Source organism: Gadus chalcogrammus, chromosome 16 (assembly GCF_026213295.1).
Source record: "Gadus chalcogrammus isolate NIFS_2021 chromosome 16, NIFS_Gcha_1.0, whole genome shotgun sequence".
Taxonomy (NCBI): Eukaryota; Metazoa; Chordata; class Actinopteri; order Gadiformes; family Gadidae; genus Gadus; species Gadus chalcogrammus.
This window is the reverse complement of record NC_079427.1, coordinates 8571725-8585023: the sequence shown is the minus strand read 5'-3', so window position 1 is coordinate 8585023 and position 13299 is coordinate 8571725. Positions and strand designations below refer to the sequence as shown.

The following is a 13299-nucleotide window of genomic DNA, read 5'->3' as shown; positions in this document are numbered from 1 at the left end:
AATAAATACATACCTATTGTGCTACATTTTCCTACACTGGGCCTTTTAATGTTGTGTGTGTGTGTGTGTGTGTGTGTGTGTGTGTGTGTGTGTGTGTGTGTGTGTGTGTGTGTGTGTGTGTGTGTGTGTGTGTGTGTGTGTGTGTGTGTGTGTGTGTGTGTGTGCCTCTGTGGACGTGTGTTACCTGTGTGTGTGTGTGTGTGTCTCCTCCAGACGACCCATTGGAGGGAGGCTCTGTAGACGTGTGTTAACTTGTGTGTGTGTGTGTGTGTGTATGTGCGTGTGTCTCCTCCAGACGTCCCATTGGAGGGAGGCTCTGAACATCCTGAAGCTGGTGGTGTCGCGCTCAGCCAGCCTGGTGCAGCCCTCCGGCCCCCCCAGCGAGCCCGGCCCCCTGGAGCCCCCCGGGGCCCGGCTATGGGACCGCGCCTCCAAAGCCCTGCCTGGGAAGACCCTGCACTTCCACTTCGACATCTCGGAGGTCAGAGATGTCCACATATTACACATGTTTAATAATCAGGATTTATGTATTACTGGTATGACTATTGTTGGGACTAGTGTCATTTTTGGAGTTATTCGAGTTTAATAATAAATAATATATGCATTTAATTTAGAGGCGCCTTTCAAGACACCCTAACCTAACCTAACCAATACATTAACGTCATGACTATTGCTATTTTATTATTCACTTTATCAATATTAACATGAGTCATAGTGGTAGAAGTAGTAGTAGTCGCAGTAGTAGTAGCACAGTCAGAAGAGTTTTATTGTTTATGATTGGTATGTACAGAAAGCGTTGTTGTTTTAGTGTTTGGTTATTTGTTCAAGCTAATGGGAGCTAGCTTGTGAGTCTAGGAGCATGGAATGCTATTTGGCCTTTGAGCAGAGGAAACATTTCTCCCCCTCTCCTCGTTTGCTAGTATTTTCTCTCTCAGCATCCCATGTGAGATTAGCTGGAAGGCTACTAAAAGGTAAACACAATTAGCTAAGGGTAGGGTTTGGGAGCATGACGCCATAGACGCAGGGTGGTGCCTGTGTGGGAACTGAACAGGCAGCTATGTGTGCTCTTTATGAATGGCAGGAAATGATGTCAGCGCTTGCTGCCGCCCTTTGTGTGTGAAACAGCCTGGGTTCAAACTGACAGGCGTAAAACCCCCCCAACACACGCACTGGAAAAACCTCCTAGGTGTGTTTTAGGATCAAACAGGAGAACAGTTGAGGGACTTGTCTCCAAGAACTTTTTTCTCCCAGCTTTTTATTTTTTTCTCCTCTTTTTAAAAGCCCTTCAGCACTGCCCAGCATTAGAGAACAGTTTAGCTCAACATCTGCTGGCCTTCACGTTCTGCTCGCTCCTGCGATCGGAACCGGAGCTTTAAGGTTTCCACTGAGGCCTCTGGGAGCCAATCGGGAGCCACCGTTCTCCTCCTGACGCCCTCCTCGCTCCTCCTCATCCGCTCCGTCCTTTCTCCTCCTTTCTGTCCTCGCTCCTCCCGGCTGGTAGACGCCCGTCATCGGGCGGCGCTGTGACGACCCCCGCGGGTCCCCGGGCTGCGACGGTAAGAGCCGGGCCCTGGCCGTGACCCGCAGCACCTCCTCCACCTCCTCAGGCTCCTCCTCCCAGCCCGTCCTGGTGCCCGTCAGCTGGAAGAGGCCTCAGTCCTCCCAGGTCAGTGGAGGCCTGGGTCTTCGTTCGCTCACACACGGATTGCACATTGTATATGTTCGCCTCGGATTCCCAAAAAACATTGATTTCTCGTCTTCTTTATCTGCTGAAAGTGTCTTTAGTTTTAATTTGATTCTGGTTAGAATGTTCTTAACTAGAATGTTTCTTTTTTTTTAAGTAGAGTTCACTATCTTCCACTCTGGTTGTGTGCATAAAGCGTTTCACTCATCTCCCTCCTGCAGAAGAGAACTCGGGAGAAGCTGGTGGACGTGTTGTCCTTATGTGGACAAGAAGTTGGACTCACCAAGAACCCTTCAGTAGGTTCCCCTCCAGACCCTCAAACACCAAAGAGCCATCAGATCACACACCGTAGAACCATACACACTAAGACATCACACCCACCCACCACCACCAGCACCATCATGTCCTGTTGACCCTGCTGTCTCCTCTGTGTCCGCGTCCCAGGTGATCTTCTCCAGCTGTGGGGAGCTGGACCTGATGGAGCTGCAGCCCAGCTTGGTGTCCTCCTCTGATGGCACCAGAGACCCGGACAACATGGAGGACACCTGCTCCGAGCAGCAGTTCAGGGTGTTCCGGGACTTCGACTTCCTGGACGTGGAGCTGGAGGACGGAGAGGTAACCACAGCAATGGAGAAGAGAAAAAACGCATGAAAGCTTGTGATTCTACCTTTAGAAGAATCTTGTGATTCTAGATTTTGTTATATCATCCAAAGCGACTTAAAGTGAGGACAAGAACAATCAATACTTAGACTAAAATATCATCATTTGAATAAATATTTTTTTTTTATGAATACGTTTCTAAAAATAACATTCGACAGAGTGCGGTCATTTTTAGGAGCACTCATAGGATTTAAAACACAAGGTGAGGAGAATACATATATTTCATTTTCTTTTCATTTATTTGTATTTGTGGAAGTCAGGTACATACAAGTAGCTGGTGTATCCAAACAAACATGGAGAGGCAATTATCTCCTTTATGCTTCTCTTTTATCTGTTCTGCCGAGACGAGTGGAGATCAAACAACCAGAGAAAAAGGGGTCTAAAATTAGACATAATCAGACACAAACACAGAAATGAATGAAACAGAAGGAATGAGAGCTTTTGATTTCATCTCTCAGTCTCTCTCCTGCGTGTAATTGCCCTCCTTTTCTGTTTTGTCCACGCTACCAGGAGCTCCAGGTAAGTCCAGCTAAATGCTCTGTAGACACACCTGCTCTGTCGTCCTAACTGCACACAGTTGGCATTGTATTACATGTGTGCGCGTGTGTGTGCGTTTGTGTATGTATGTGTGTGTGTGTGTGTGTGTGTGTGTGTGTGTGTGTGTGTGTGTGTGTGTGTGTGTGTGTGTGTGTGTGTGTGTGTGTGTGTGTGTGTGTGTGTGTGTGTGTGTGTGTGTGTGTGCATGTCAAACAGTGAAGTGCAGTTTACACGCTAAGCAGCTATTAGCTAAATAAAATGTCACTCCTAACTCTAATATAGACAAACTTTGTGTGAATGAAGAAAACACCCAGACCTGATTATTGGTGCATGGGCTCCACCTAGTGGCCAGAGATATAACTGCATCGAGACTTGCCTGACTCAAGTCAAGCCAGTAGTTGTATTCATCAATATGTGGCTACAAACACTACCTTACATGATACAACAGAAGGTATACGCATGAGGAGAGCTAATGTATTGTAGTTTGACACCAGGATGACGCCCTGTACTCTGGGGTGTGAAACTGACCAACAGACCACAACCTGGCCTCCATTGCACTGCATGGCATGTGTGTGTGTTTGAGTATGTGCCTGTGTGCATGTGTGTGTGTGTGTGTATGTGTGTATGGGCGTGTACGTGTGTGTGCATGTGTATGCACTCGTTTGTGTTTGTGTGCGAGTATGTGTGCGCGTGTATCTCGTAAGTCTACGTTTGTGTGTGTGAGCACGCATGTATCTGTGTGTGCCCGATGCGTGTGTGTGTCTGTATGTGCCCTTGTGTGAATGCGTGCATGTGTGTGTGCACGTGATGGCACGTGTGTGTGTGTGTGTGTGTGTGTGTGTGTGCGTGAGTACACGCGTTGTCTACGAGTAGCCTGCGTAGCATCCATGCATGTGTGGCTCTCCGCTGCCCGCTGTCCCCCTCCACCAGCCCCCCTCACCTTGTTCCCCCGGCCCCGCCGGGCTGCCTTACAGGGGGAGAGCGTGGACAACTTCAACTGGGGGGTGCGGAGGCGCTCCATGGACAGCCTGGAGCAGGGCGAGACCCCGGCCCTGGAGGAGAGCCTGCTGGCCGCCAGCCTGCCCAGCCTGGACCTGCTGGCCCGGGGGGACCGGGAGTCTGGAGACTCCTCCTCAGAGGAGGAGGACGACTCCCTCTCGGCCAGCCAGGGCCTGTCCCACTCTCAGCTGGTGAGTCCTCCTTATGGCTGCACTCACTACTGGGTCAGCCAGGGCCTGTCCCACTCACAGCTGGTGAGTCCTCCTTATGGCTGCACTCACTACTGGGTCAGCCAGGGCCTGTCCCACTCTCAGCTGGTGAGTCCTCCTCATGGCTTCACCCACTACTGGGTCAGCCAGGGCCTGTCCCACTCTCAGCTGGTGAGTCCTCCTGATGGCTGCACTCATTACTGAGTCAACTCACTAGGGTCACGTTTAGCATTGAGTCCTGAAAGAAAGATATTGAATATTACCACACCAATTCTTTAATCGGCTGTAATTGGCTCCCTGTATGTCAGAGAATGGATTTTAAGATCATGTTGCTGACCTATAAATCCCTACATGGTTTAGGGCCAAAATATTTAGCTGATATGCTTCCACTACATAAGCCTTCTAGACCAATAAGATCTTCTGAGACCAATCTGTTTCCCAGAATAAACATGAAACATGGGAAAGCAGGATTTAGTTACTATGCAACAAATAGCTGGAATGGATTCCGCAACCCCCTTGGCCCAAATCTGACCACTTTTAAAACAATATTGAAGACTTTTATGTTTGCTTTAGCTTTCTGCTAAATCTTAAATAAATAGCTTTTTTTACTTTGCCTTTATTTTCCATCTATTTTTATTTTATTACTACATGATCTGATACCAGAGAGACTGTTAAATCATGATCTGATACCAGAGAGACTGTTATTACATGATCTCATACCAGAGAGACTATGAATACATGACAATGCATTTTAAGTTGCATATGTTTTCTTTTACTTATCTACTATTTTATTTTATGGCATGTTTCTATGTGAAGCACTTTGAGTTTGCCTCATTTATGAAAAGTGCTATATAAATAACGTTGCCTTGCCTTGTGTTGCCTAAACTAGATGCACTTGGTCCAATCCAACGTCCTCACCACAGTCTACCCCTGGCCCTCATTGATCAGCATGCCTTGCTCCGGAATGATCTTATAGCTGAATTCATAAACTGGGTCTATGCTACGCAGGATAAATGTACATTTTTATAAATGTTGGCATACAGGATACACTGAGCAGGCTTTTTCACAACCAAAAACAGCTTCCAACGTTGACAGATCTTAAACAACAGTCTTCTCGTGGTTTGGTGGAACAGCCCCACATGACAACAGCATTTTTTGATGAATTTATTCAGCATGGCGTGGCTATAACTTCAGAGTCCTTGTAGCCTCGAGGTGTGAGCAGCCTGAGTGTTTATCTGGAGCTGTGATTGAGTGAGACACGGGGGTCCTGAAGGGGATTCTCCTATCAGTAAGGAGTGAAGACGCTGCGTGTCTGAACATCTGTCAGGTCCCTTCTCTGATGTTCCTTGTTCCTCAGTCCCTCTCTGACACACTGTGTTTACACACAAACACCAAACAGTCCCCCCGTAGTTCGGTGTGTCTCTATTCTGCTTCTTGCAATTGAAACTCAGCATGATTGACTTGTAAATTCGAAGGACTTAAGGCTCCTGGGGGCTGCTCTGATTCTCTCCCTCTCCCTCTCCCTCTCCCTCTCTCTCTCTCTCTCTCTCTCTCTCTCTCTCTCTCTCTCTCTCTCTCTCTCTCTCTCCCTCTCTCCCTCTCTCCCCCTCTATCTCTCTCTCTCTCTCTCTCTCCCCCTCTATCTCTCTCTCTCTCTCCCCCTCTCTCTCTCTCTCTCTCTCTCTCTCTCTCTCTCTCTCTCTCTCTCTCTCTCTACAGACAGTCCACCTCTCTCAGTCGGCCGAGAGTGCCAGCGGTGACTCTCTGAACGCCTCCTTCGACGCGTCTCCCCCTGCACCTCCTCCTCCGCTGTCCTCGGAGCCTGGGAGCCTCCCTGCTCCTCCTCTGGGCTCCAGGGGGCCCAGCCTGGAGGTGCAGACGGCCGGGGACCAGCCCAAGCCGCGGGTGAATAAGGGATTCAGGGTGTCTGAGATTCTCAAGGCCACTAACTCCTACACGCTACGCTCCTCTCTCCTACAGCTCTTCACTAACTCCGCCAAGTAGACACCTTCCCCCCACACACACACACACACACACACACACACACACACACACACACACACACACACACACACACACACACACACACACACACACACACACACACACACACACACACACACACACACACACCTCCCCTCGCTCTCTCCCGCTCTCTTGCGCACAGTCTTTTACCCACAATGCAACAATGACATGACAGTTAACATGAACCAGGGGGGTTGTCAGTTTAATCTGTGTCTTGTTGGAGATATCAAGGGATGATCACACAAACATCAACACATACACTAACACAATACATCTCTATATCTCTATACCTCTATATTCTTTCTGGCGTATGGACTCTGCATGACAGATCCCCGTCTGTCCCTCTAAGAGCTTCTATCCTCTGCATGCGAATGAGAAACAACGCGCTGAAGCTTGCAAAGGTTGGGTCCTTTACGAAAGGCTTTGGCCTTCTGGAGCTGGAGAGGGGGCTGAGGTTGCTTGGATGGGGCCGGGGGCGGGCAGGGGGGGGGGGGGGGGGTGGAGGGTGCTTGGTTGGGGTCGGGGGGGTTCAGGGTGCAGCTTCCTGCCTCATGCGGTGGTGTAGAGCCGTCTTTTGGTATTGGGTCAAGGGACTTGTAGTCTTTCCTTCTTCCTCCTCTGCACCTTTCCCAAGGCAACGTGTACACCTGCTGAAGGGGGCAGGGGGCTTGTGGCATGCAGGGGGTCCAGGGGGTGTACACGTTGTCTGTTTCCAAAACCACCAGTTTTTGCAAAAAGGGTTTTCCCCCTCTCTCACCCTTTTTCTAGAAGGATTTGATTTGATTGGACAAAATACAAAAAAAAGGGACTTTCCACACACTAAAATCAAAAAAATTAAACAAAAACAAAGAATACCACGTGGAGTGGGCCCTAATGTCCCGTCTCAGAGAGGTTAGTCCAACTGTTTTATCCACCATTTTGTATGTTGTACGTTGTTGTGATGTGATTCATGATTGGACTGTAAAAGCAACGTCATCTGTGTATTACTGCATGCGAGCGTTTCCTTGTGTCAGCGGCCCTTCGTAGAGGGTAAAACGCTGACGACTTCCTATCCTTCCTGTCCTTCCAGTCGACGGCGTTGTCGACGGCGTTGTCGACGGCGGACGAAGACGCAGGCGTCCACGAGGAGCGCTACTCCCTCTCCATCGCCGACATCCCCCTGGAGTACCTGGGCGGAGACGTGTTCTCCCTGGACCGGTCCCACCCGGACCACGCCGGGGGGGCGCTGGACCTGCGTGCCACGCCCAGGTACGTTCAGGGCCCCCCGCGTGGGTCCGACGGGGGGAACCCTCTCTCGCCGAGGGACACGCACACTCGTTTGGATCACTGTCAACCTTCAGTATAACAGTACGAGAACATAGGGTTTGGCTGCTAGTGGAAACCTAAACGACACTGCTGTGGGTGGAGCGGATTGCGCTCTCTGCTTTTGAACCACCGTAGACACAGCCATGTCATATCATGTCATGTCATATCCTGTCAAAATGCACACATTGGGGCGCCCCGGGGGTGGCACCGTGTGGAGTGCGTACCATTAAGGCCCAGTCCTTTCTGCAGCGACCTGGGTTTGATTCCTGCCTGTGGTCCTTTGTGGTCCTCCCTTCTCTCTCACATACCTTCCTGTCTTACTTACCATAAAAAGGAAAAAACCTCCAAAATCGTTTAAATCTTAAAAAAATAAAGAAATTGCAACAGGTTTACGAGAGAGCAGTGGCCCGCCGGATCAGTAAACATTGCTGGACTCCTTTTTAAAACGAGGCCATAAACCGCCTCACAAACAGCGGTGAACACTGGGAGCAAACACACAGAGTATAAGAATAAACTAGAACAACGCAGTGTCAACAGAAAGGCTGCATCTTTGTAACGCAGTGAGCTTTACGCAAGAACAAACAAAACAAAGTGCAAAGAGAGAATGGGATTGTGTGATGGGAAGACATGAATTTCAACTAACACTTGTGGCAGGGTAGTGTAGTGGCTATGGCCTCCTAGCTGTGGTAGTGTAGTGGCTATGGCCTCCTAGCTGTGGTAGTGTAGTGGCTATGGCCTCCTAGCTGAAAGGTTCACGGTTCGATCCAAGCTGTCCACAGTCTAACTGTAGTCCCCCTTGAGCCAGGTACCCTAACCTTTACCTGCTCCTTTTTCTGCATAGGTTTGCAACCCAACCCAAAACATAATCATAGTGTTTGAACAGAGGACAGCCTCATTAGCACCTGTCCCAGCCTGGTTGTGTGCGTTGGGCTTAATGGCTGAATCTGAATCCACTCTCAGCCGTAATCCAATTAATCAAACAGCAGTGAGTAATAACAAAATTCTTGTTGTCCTCCGTCCCAGCCAATCCGAAGAGAGGAGGGACGACACGCTGCGGTCCAGCCGTTCCTCGCCGCCGCCCTCGCCGTTCTTCTCCGCCATCTTGGCGGCGTTCCAGCCGACGGCGTGCGACGACGTGGAGGAGGCGTGGCGGCGGCACCTCAGCCAGCTGGTCGCCGACAGCGACGGCTCCTGCGCCGTCTACACCTTCCACCTGTTCTCCTCGCTCTTCCAGGTACGCCCCCCCCCCCCCCCCCCCCCCCCCCCCCCCCCCCCCCCCCCCCTCCATCTACCCACCACGACCAACTGCTAATTAACGCCAGCCGCCATCTGTTGTTGCCAGGGCTGCGCCAACGCACGCCGAGAGAGTTTCGTAGCTAAGGGAAACCACTGGCTTCCAGGTAGCTTATAATTAATGCACGATATGGACTACTGTTGAAGTGAGCGGTAGTAATGAGAAACACAGAACACACAGTACATGAGACTGTTTAGAATGGCATATTATTGCTAAAAACAACCTTTATTTTGATTTGACCTTCATTTGTTTTAATATTATTGCACTGCTCTATTTGTGTGGTGGTGCTGCTGTATATGTGTGTTACTGGAGACTTCATGAATCAGTGGGTCTCTTTTAGGTAGATTGTACCATGTATTGGTTTATGCTTGACAATAGATACTTCAACACAACCAGGACTCATCATAGGGCCAATTCACTGAAGGAAAATGAAAGTCACAAGAATTAGGATTTGATTTGTTAATCCTAGATTGATTTGCTGAGCAGTCGTCTGCCTTATCGACCACCACATGGAGTCCACTCAAACCCCCACACACCACCCGGTGCATTTCACAGTCTGTGATGGTCCATGACCCCCACCCGGTCTCCTCCGTCTCCCTCCATCCACAGAATATTCAGAACAAGTTCTGCTCCCTCACCTGCGAGGCTGTGAGTTACCTTGGAGACGGACTCCGGGGCATCGGAGCAAAATTCTCCCGGTCTTCCAAGATGCTGACGTCGTGCTCGGAATGTCCAACGCTGTTCATCGACGCGGACACTGTGAGTCTGATGATCTGAGCTGAGGGTGGTATGTGAGGACATTGAGCATGATGATCTGAGTGGAGGGTGGTATGTTAGGTCACTGAGTATGATGATCTGAGCTGAGGGTGGTATGTTAGTACACTGAGTATGATGGTCTGAGCTGAGGGTGGTATGTTAGGTCACTGTGAGTATGATGATCTGAGCTGAGGGTGGTATGTTAGGTCACTGTGAGTATGATGATCTGAGCTGAGGGTGGTATGTTAGTACACTGTGAGTCTGATGATCTGAGCTGAGGGTGGTATGTTAGTACACTGTGAGTCTGATGATCTGAGCTGAGGGGGTGGTATGTTAGGACACTGTGAGTACGATGATCTGAGTGGAGGACGGTATGTTTGGGCAGTGAGGGGAAGGGAGGTAAGTGAGGTCCAGGGGGGAGATGAGAGGAGATATGTCAGTTCACTGTCAGGAACATATGAAGAGGAGAGGAGAGGTGAGGGCAGAGTGGTGAGATGGAAGAGGTGAGGGAGACGAGTGGAGGTCAGGTAGTAGATAGTAGATAAACGATTTCCTAGCATCACTGCTCCTCCTATCAGAAATGTTTCTGGCAGAGAGAAAACAGATTATTTGAATCTCTTTTTTCAGATCATGTCGTACGGTCTCCTTGAGAAGATGAAGTTCAGCGTGCTTGAGGTCCAGGAGTATCTGGACACCTACAACAACCGACGGGATGCCACCATTTCCGTACGCTCTTTTACTCTCTGGGTTAAAACCTTCCGGATGCTCTTGTGTGTTTGGGTGAAGACAGGGTGACAGGATCAACAGGGGGCTCGGGGGGTCTGCGAGATCAGTAATAGCTGTTGACATTAAAACACAATCATTTATATGACGTCTGTATTCATCCTTTCGAATATTTGCGTATTCATCTGTGTCATGTGAGAGAAACGATGGCGCAGTTCTCTTGACTCGTTCAACACAACGAATCCTAGAAGCAGAATCCATCAGTTGATCGATTCATCGGTTGCTTGATCGCTTGGCCCGGGGTTGACTGTAATTGCTGCCATGGTGTCTCTCTTCTAAACAGTGGCTGAGCGACTGTAAGACTACATTTCCCAGAGTCACCGAGGGCGTCTCCATTAATCACCAACCAGAGGACGAGAAGGACAAGGTACAGCACAAACCAACACCCTACTAAACACATTGCTGGTACAAACAATAATGCAGCCTGTTCAGTCAATGGTTAAGAATGAAAGCTAATCCGTACTGCTCTGTAGTAACTCATTCAGTAGTAACTCATTCACTAACTTAATATTTTGCATATTTTGAGTGTGTTGTGAGGAAGTTGTGCACTAGATTCAACGCTCTCCCTGTCGACTCCCTCTGTAACCCTGTGTCGTACTTTGTCCTCCCTGCCTTCCTGTCCCCTGTGTGGTTCTGTAGCTCTGTGAGTGCCTCTCTCGCCTACTTCCTCTCCTCTACTCATATCCCCACCTCTCACGCCTCCCACCTTGAGCTGCTTTGGGTACCACCCCGACCACCCCGTGAACACTTCTCTCTGCTTCCCTCTGTCCAGCAGCATGGAAGCTAATTGTTGGACTTTGCTTTTCCTAAACACTTGCACACGTCAGCCTGTTCTTCATTTTTTTATTAAAGTACAGAGCGAGAGCATTAGAGAGAACATTAGAGAGAACATTAGTCAAAGTGCATCGTGAGCTGAGGGTTTGCTTTCTGCGGGAGCCGGGGCCGGAACGGTGTCAGCTGACACTGTTGTCTCTGGGCTCGGCTGCGCTTGTTGACCGCCTAGCAAAGTGAGGTCCTTCGTCTGCGCTCACAACAAAAGGGCTGTTTGACCCGCCTGGCTGTTTACCTTCATGTGCCACTGAGTCACCAGAGCCTCCGAGTTCATGTTATGCACCGACACACACACACACACACACACACACACACACACACACACACACACACACACACACACACACACACACACACACACACACACACACACACACACACACACACACACACACACACACACACACACACACACACACACACACAGACAGCCAGCCCTGTGTTCTACACTCAGTGCACACCAATAAAACACAAGCTTTTAGTGGCTTGTGGTGAACGAGTTGAGGCGGTCTTAACTAACACGACAATGCATGCTTTTCATTGATTCTGTCCATTTCCCTCCTTTTTCTCTCTCGTAACACGCATGCTTTTTAGCACATGGAATCATTGGCAGTAAGTTCTGAGTGGCTTCTTCTATTGCACTTCATTTTGATGATATCGACAATCAAATCCACAGAAGCAGTACCCCTAGTTCGCCTCTAGAGGGCGGTGTGCAGTAGTGGGTCAGTCGGTCTTGGAGTTGATCAAAGTAGACTAGTAGGACAATTCAACTGCTCCTCTCCTATTGTTGTTTATTAGTGTTGGCGTTTGTTTGTCTCCGTCTCAGCAACTAGAGCTCTGTCAACGGCTCTACAAACTCCACTTCCAACTCCTGCTGCTGTTTCAGTCGTACTGCAAGCTGATTGGCCAGGTCCACACAATCAGCTGTATCCCTGAGGTAGGACCGCCCCCCCTCCCATCCTCCTACCCAACAGATCTTTAGTCAACATATCGGTTTTTATCCTAGACATGGTGTACTGCATGCTTTGACAGGTAATACACCGGCAGGAGATTAAGGAGTTTAATTATCGGTACAGTGCTTGGATATTGGTATAATCCACGAGAAGAAGAGTGTGTGGTGAGAGTGAGGGTGCTTTACTCCCAACTGGATGCACAGGGTCCAATCACCTCGTCCTCACTACAGTCTACCTGTAGTCTACCATCATTGATCACCATGCCGTGCTCCTGAATGATTGCATACCTGATCCATGAAGTGGCTTTGGATTAATGCGCCGGATTAGAATCGATAAAGATGGTAGATAAACCGTGAGTCTGATTCCTCCTCAGCTGAGCAACATTTCCTCCGAGCTGAACGACCTGGAGAGGGGGCTGAGGGGGGCGGCGGCCTCCGTGACCAGCGAGGCCCAGGACCCCCCGGACGGGTACGGCCCCGAGCCCACCTTCAGCTCCTCTGAGGAGGCCGTGCAGAGCGTCCTGGAGGGCCTGACCAACCAGCACTTCCCCTCCGCCCTGCGCACCATCCGGGAGTGCAGGTGAGCTCTCCTCCACTCCATCTGTTTATGATCAGTCTATTGATTGACGGGTTATAGTCCACCTATTATCAGTTAAGGGATTGATAATAAGAATCTGTTTATGATCAGTCTATTGATTGACGGGTTATAGTCCACCTATTATCAGTTAAGGGATTGATAATAAGAATCTGTTTATGATCAGTCTATTGATTGACGGGTTATAGTCCACCTATTATCAGTTAAGGGATTGATAATAAGAATCTGTTTATGATCAGTCTATTGATTGACGGGTTATAGTCCACCTATTATCAGTTAAGGGATTGATAATAAGAATCTGTTTATGATCAGTCTATTGATTGACGGGTTATAGTCCACCTATTATCAGTTGAGGGATTGATAATAAGAATCTGTTTATGATCAGTCTATTGATTGACGGGTTATAGTCCACCTATTATCAGTTAAGGGATTGATAATAAGAATCTGTTTATGATCAGTCTATTGATTGACGGGTTATAGTCCACCTATAATCAGTTAAGGGATTGATAATAAGAATCTGTTTATGATCAGTCTATTGATTGACGGGTTATAGTCCACCTATTATCAGTTAAGGGATTGATAATAAGAATCTGTTTATGATCAGTCTATTGATTGACGGGTTATAGTCCACCTATTATCAGTTACGGGATTGATAATAAGAATCTGTTT

General features: G+C 48.9%; 1 protein-coding gene across 1 annotated transcript in view; it reads left to right on the top strand.

The window, feature by feature from the left end:
- The window catches only part of LOC130405794 (protein furry homolog), a 34010-nt gene that overhangs the window by 18671 nt on the left and 2040 nt on the right, over nt 1–13299 (top strand). The window contains exons 22-34 of the mRNA XM_056611018.1: nt 296–481; nt 1502–1666; nt 1906–1980; nt 2129–2299; nt 3856–4071; nt 5809–5994; nt 7184–7362; nt 8443–8653; nt 9323–9472; nt 10097–10195; nt 10536–10619; nt 11910–12020; nt 12410–12615. Of these exons, the coding sequence (XP_056466993.1) occupies nt 296–481; nt 1502–1666; nt 1906–1980; nt 2129–2299; nt 3856–4071; nt 5809–5994; nt 7184–7362; nt 8443–8653; nt 9323–9472; nt 10097–10195; nt 10536–10619; nt 11910–12020; nt 12410–12615 (2039 nt within the window). The remainder of the gene's footprint in view (nt 1–295; nt 482–1501; nt 1667–1905; nt 1981–2128; nt 2300–3855; nt 4072–5808; nt 5995–7183; nt 7363–8442; nt 8654–9322; nt 9473–10096; nt 10196–10535; nt 10620–11909; nt 12021–12409; nt 12616–13299) is intronic.